General features: G+C 40.6%; 1 protein-coding gene across 1 annotated transcript in view; it reads left to right on the top strand.

The window, feature by feature from the left end:
• Positions 1-2670: 2670 nt before the first annotated feature.
• Positions 2671-5593, top strand: part of Rbms3 (RNA binding motif single stranded interacting protein 3) — a 982465-nt gene continuing 979542 nt past the window's right edge. Inside the window, exon 1 of the mRNA XM_029570085.1 lies at positions 2671-2811. Coding sequence (XP_029425945.1) covers positions 2686-2811 — 126 coding nt within the window. The 5' untranslated portion in view covers positions 2671-2685. The remainder of the gene's footprint in view (positions 2812-5593) is intronic.

Below are 5593 nucleotides of genomic sequence, written 5' to 3'. Positions count from 1 at the left end.
AAAAAGGGAGACAGGAAGGTACAGCGAGCAGGGACAGGAGAATAATGGAAGGAGACTGTGCTGAGGAGGAGTCTGTCGGAGGCTCCAAAGGCCAAGCACAGTGAGGTTCCTCCGCTGTGGGAAAGGTGATACAGCATCACGCATCATCTTGGCCTGTGGGTGTGTCTGCTGCGGCTTATCTTGATTATGTTCATTGAGGTACAAAGGCTACTGCACTGTGTGTGGCACCCTTCCCTGGGCAGAAGATGTTAGACTATGTAAGATTGTAGAAAGCCTGCTGAGCACTACCATGCATGCATTGTTCTCTGCTCTTGACAGTGCATTAAGTAGTTACATTAAGTTCCCAACACCTGGATTTCCTGCAATGATGGAATAACTTGGACGTGTGAGCCAAATAAACCCTTTCTCCCTTAAGTTGCTTTTGTGAGGCTATTTTACAACAGCAACAGGAAACAAAATTAAGATACACACACAGAGGCATACACAAAATAGAGTGAAAAAAAGAAATGCCACCAAGCTAGAAACACAGGTTGAGTGTGAACTTTACAAAAGAAGGAAAAAGGACCATGGAGGAGGAAGATCACTGGGCTCAGAGCCACTGAGAGTGCTGCCGTCTGGAAACATCACTGAACTAGGAGTGGAAGGTAGATAAAACCTCCCTGGTCATAAAAAGCTTGTGAGCTCTTGTAAATGTTAAGCAGGTAAGAATTCTAACCATGTGATTACAAGCTGATCGTGAAGGAACTACATAAGAAAGCAAGATAGTTAGTGAGAGAATGACTTCAGGGAGCATGGTGAACATGGATGCAGAGCAGGAGGGATGGACAGCCGAGTTGAGACCAAAGGGAACTTTAGTGGTAGAATCATTTCTTCTCCAATATGACTAGTAAAATGGAAATAATAGTTTTTTATACAAATACCATTCCCCTGCTTATAACCAAGCACAAATGTCCTAATTCTTTTCTTTTGAAGTCCATTATCACTTCTCCAATACAGGTTTCGCTCTGCACATGGTACACATGTGTGTGGAGGTCATAGGTCAAAGTCCAGTGTCTTCCTCACTTGCTCTTTGCCTTATATTTTGAGATGGGTCTCTCTCTGAACTTGAAGCTCACTGATTCAGCTAGACTGCATGCTCCATGGTTTCTTCTCTGCAATCCCGGTGGTGAGATTACAGGTGGGTGCTACTGTGCCTGGTTTTCATGTGGGTGCTGGGAATGCAAACTTGGATCCTTGTGCTTGTGCAGTTAGCTTGTGCTAACAGAGCCATTGCCCTACCCCTGGTCTGTACTTCTTATTACTGTATTTGTACTTCTCATTGGCTTTTGACCTCTGTGGGCTACATGCATGTTTAGCATGTTGATGAGCAAAGGGAATGGAAAAAGATAGACAACCAGATAAATTTCACTACCTCAAAGCTATATTAAACCACAGTTTTGTGGTTTAAGTATTTTAAACTGTGAACTACTATTCAACTGTGGATTTAAATTTTATTTTCCTTTTCCAAATGCTTTTGAGCTCTTGTGAGAGAAATGGCCCAGTCACGAATGATTGAATTGCTCTTGAAGCCTAGTCATCCCAAGATACTAAAAATCTGTCCTCAGAAAAGTTGTTACTCTGAGTATCTGATATCAGAAACTAACCCAATGGGAATACAGGATCCTGGATGAAAGTTTCTTCCCAATGGGTTTTCAGAATATAATAGCAATGCGATTAGCACATTTTCGCAGTGATTGAGTTGGCATGTGCCCATGGATTTATAAATAGGATTTATTGTGGACGTTACTGTGCTACTGGGATAAGTGGCTCTTGCAATTTGATGATAGAAAGTGCTCTCTGAAAAGAAACCATTATATGCCTTCTATGCCTTGGCCATCTGAGGACAGAGAAGGACGGGAGATACAAGTGAGTTTTGTTTTCAGTAAATTCTACCCTATACACAATTACCAATAAGCAGAACGACTTGACATCTAGAAAATTAATATTTTAGTGCTCTTCCAATTCAATGACATGAATAGAGCAGGTTGGGGGTAAATGCCTATTCCAAATCCTTTGCCATATTGCCATCTCAAGGCAGGAGAATGGGGACCTGCTGGAGTGCATCCAGACCTCTGCTGGTATCTTCCTGGGAGAGCAACAGACCTATGGAATGGGGAGGCCATTTAGCATTCGGCACCAATCTACATTTCAGTTTGATCCTCATAAATTAAGATTTTTACTTACTATATTTGAATGAGACTGATGGTGAACTTCTGGGGTGAGCACTGTGGTGAAGATCATTTACATAATTGAAAGGCTCATTGTTGCTATTCCCATCCCCCATTCCGAAAGGATGGAGTTGCACGTTACAGCTAGGGAAAAAAAAACAAAACAAAACAAAACAAAAAACAGTTTTTGATTAGGTGGATCTCAATAAGGCTCTGTGCTCCATGATCCAGGCAAAACTGTAATATGGGAAAAACTATTTTATCTCAATCACGGAAGTGTTTAATGCTTTCCTCTTCAGCCATCAGCCATTTCCCTAGTCAACCAAGTCCTCTACCCTGCCCACCTAGGAGAATGCATGCTCCTGTATATCCGGCTTGGCTTGTACAGGGCCGTCTCTCGCTTTACACTGCATCTCTTTCTTCTTGACAGTCTAACTCCACAGTGAGAGCCTATCAAACTAGCAAGTCCCAAGTGACCATGAGTCCTGGCTTCAGCTCCCAGTGGAACAGCAGCCAACAAGCCTGGAATACATACTCCTTCCCAAGAGCAAGCTTGCACTACCAGTCCCATGCCAGCTACACCTACTGCACGGGACACCCTGCTGTAAGTACCCCATGTCTTCTTATTTGGATGTGTTACACAGTTATGTTTTAAGTTGATCTCTGTGTAATGGACTGCTTTCTAAAGAACATACTGCTCTTGAGTAAAACAGGTGAGCTCTGGAGAATGCCTTAAATGTTTAGATGATGTATGTTGGGCAATCTATGCTGTGTTGATCTATGCTGTGTTGATAGTTCATTTGAAGTTATTCCTAGATGATACAGGTTGGAATGTGCTTGGGATTGGCATGTTTTTTACTTTATTCTTCAGATGTTCTCTTGACTAGTGATTTTGAATTCAGTTGGTTACTGCCACATTTTCTGGGGAAAGGAGTCTTTCAAAATGACATGTTAGAGGATTCTGGGCACTCCAACTTTCCTCACTAGCCATGCTGATACATTGGCATAGATCTAAACAAAAATATTTTCTAGCCACTACAACATAAAATTCTGGAGTTGCTGGGATAAATGACTCAGAGGGCATGGAAAAATTAACTCATGAGGGTAGTCTGAAATAAGATGCCTGTTCCTGTCACTATGTCTTTCATGTGTCTTAATCCAACCATTGGAAGCTAAGATTTTTATGCTATTGCAGATTTCATTTTGCATTCTTAAAAAAGACCACGATGAACATTGGGTAGGAAGATCTATGTTGGCTGTTAAAGATCTAAGCAGGGGATTTCTGGATCATTAGCGAGATTCAAAGGTGATTCGTGCACACCTCTCAGGTTCTCCTCTACCTGATGGGCCATGGTAGATGTGGGTGCTGAATTCAGAAGGTCTTAGACTTCTGTACCTTGCTGGCCTGCTTCCACTTAATATAACAAAATTATAAAATGTGTAGAACCTGTAAGTTGAAGAAATGGGTCCCAAACATCCTGTCATCAAGTCGTTTGAAAGCCTCAAGAAACTTGCTCAAAACCTAAGTTAGTATGAATTTGTTGAAAGATGATTTAGAAATAACTGTCAAATTTATTGCACATATCTTTTGATTCAGTAATTAAACTTTTAACATCTAATTCTGCATTCAAAAGAATATAAGCATGAGGCACAGGAAATGTAGCTCAGTTGTTGCAGTGCTCTCATAGCATACACAAAGCCCCGGGTTTTTGATACCCCAGGCATGGTGGTGCATGCTTATAATTGCTACACTCGAGAGCTGGAGGCAGTACTTTCAGGAGTTCCAAGTCATCCTCAACTGTGTAAAGAGTTCAAGACCAACATGTTAAATGGGAGAACGTGACCCAAAATAAATAAATAAGTGAATAAAGAAATAAGAATATATGCAGGAGTATAATGTTACTGACTTCCAAAATAACTTGGAAAAAGAACCGTAATAACTATAGTTCATTTCATCTTGTATTATTATCCCGTCAAAAACTTAGTCAGCATTATTATTCATTTATTATACTATGGCATTCTTGGTGAAGTAGTGAATAGAAATAAGACATGCTCTTTTAGAACTCTCTTCTCAGAGAACAGGGAGGCTAGCAATTACACAGACAAGCTTATAAATAAAGATAAAAAGAAACCAACAAGCCAGAACAATATTTAATACAGTTAAATCCAGTACAGAGACTCAGTACGGGTTGATGCCATGGATAATGAGTTGATGGCTGCTTTGAGATGATGTGGTCCATCAAGTCCCTATTCAGTTCAGCGTTCTCTGGAAATCTGAGATAAGGACACATATCTGTGCTGAGTTCAGGAGAAAGAGCATCCCAAGCAGGAAATAGTACCTATAAAGGATCTGAGGTAGAGTGAGCCTGAATGTTTGATAGTGAGCACTGAAGCCCAGTGAATGAAGAAAGGAAGAAGATAAGGTCAGAGAGTAGGGTGCACTTTGTCCCCCAGAGTAAGAAGTTTGTATTATACTGAGGTGTGATGGGAAACCACTGTAGTATTTGTGCATGTGTATCTGTGCATATCCACATGCATGTAGTTGCACATGTGTCTACAGGTGCATTTGCATGTTTGTAGAAGCCAGGATAACCTTAGTTGTCATTCCTCAGGAACTATCCACCTTTCTTTTGACAGTCTTCTCTAGTCTGAAACTTGCTAAGTAGGCCAGCCTGGTTGGCCAAGGAGTCCTAGGGATCTATCTGTTTCTGCTTCCCTGGTGCTGAGTTTACAAGCACATACCACCATGCCCAGTTCTTTTACATATGTTCTAGAGGTTGAATTCAGGTCTTCAGGTTTACATGGCAAGCACTTTATCTACTGAGCCATCTCTCCAGGCCCATCAAAGTATTTTAAGTAAAGAATAGTTCCTGGAAACCATCTGAGAGAGCAAGGCACAGGAGGGAAGGCACAGAGTGAAATTAGGAAAGTGTCCTCCGTATACACGTGTAACTGCAAGAAAAGAGTAACGTTTTTTATATCCTTTTATCCACTAGATGCTCAAAATATATGCAACTTGTTTTCATAAAAACAATGCAAATCTGCATATATTTTGCATAATTTTTGTTCAGTAACCGATTCCATAATTACTATTCCTGATTAGTTTTTCCCTTCAGTCATTACTTTGCAAGCTAGACTATGACAGATTATAGTTGAAAAAAGTATTTCTATTCACACATTTGTTGGCCTCAAGGTCGCCTAAAGCAGGTGACACTTCCTAAGCATTTACTATTTTCTAAGCTTGGTACTAAATACTTTTATGCATGTCGTATATACAGTTTTGTCAAAATAGTCCAAGGAGATAGCTATTACTATCATTTTATTTTTCCTTTTTTTTTTTTTTAGTTTTTTTTAAAAAGGGCCCCCCTTGTCCCCCCGCCCTCCCA

The sequence above is a fragment of the Nannospalax galili genome, unplaced genomic scaffold (genome assembly GCF_000622305.1).
Source record: "Nannospalax galili isolate Female #2095 unplaced genomic scaffold, S.galili_v1.0 scaffold542, whole genome shotgun sequence".
Lineage (NCBI taxonomy): Eukaryota > Metazoa > Chordata > Mammalia > Rodentia > Spalacidae > Nannospalax > Nannospalax galili.
Note: the sequence above shows the minus strand (reverse complement) of the source record. Positions and strands in the feature narration are given on the sequence as shown.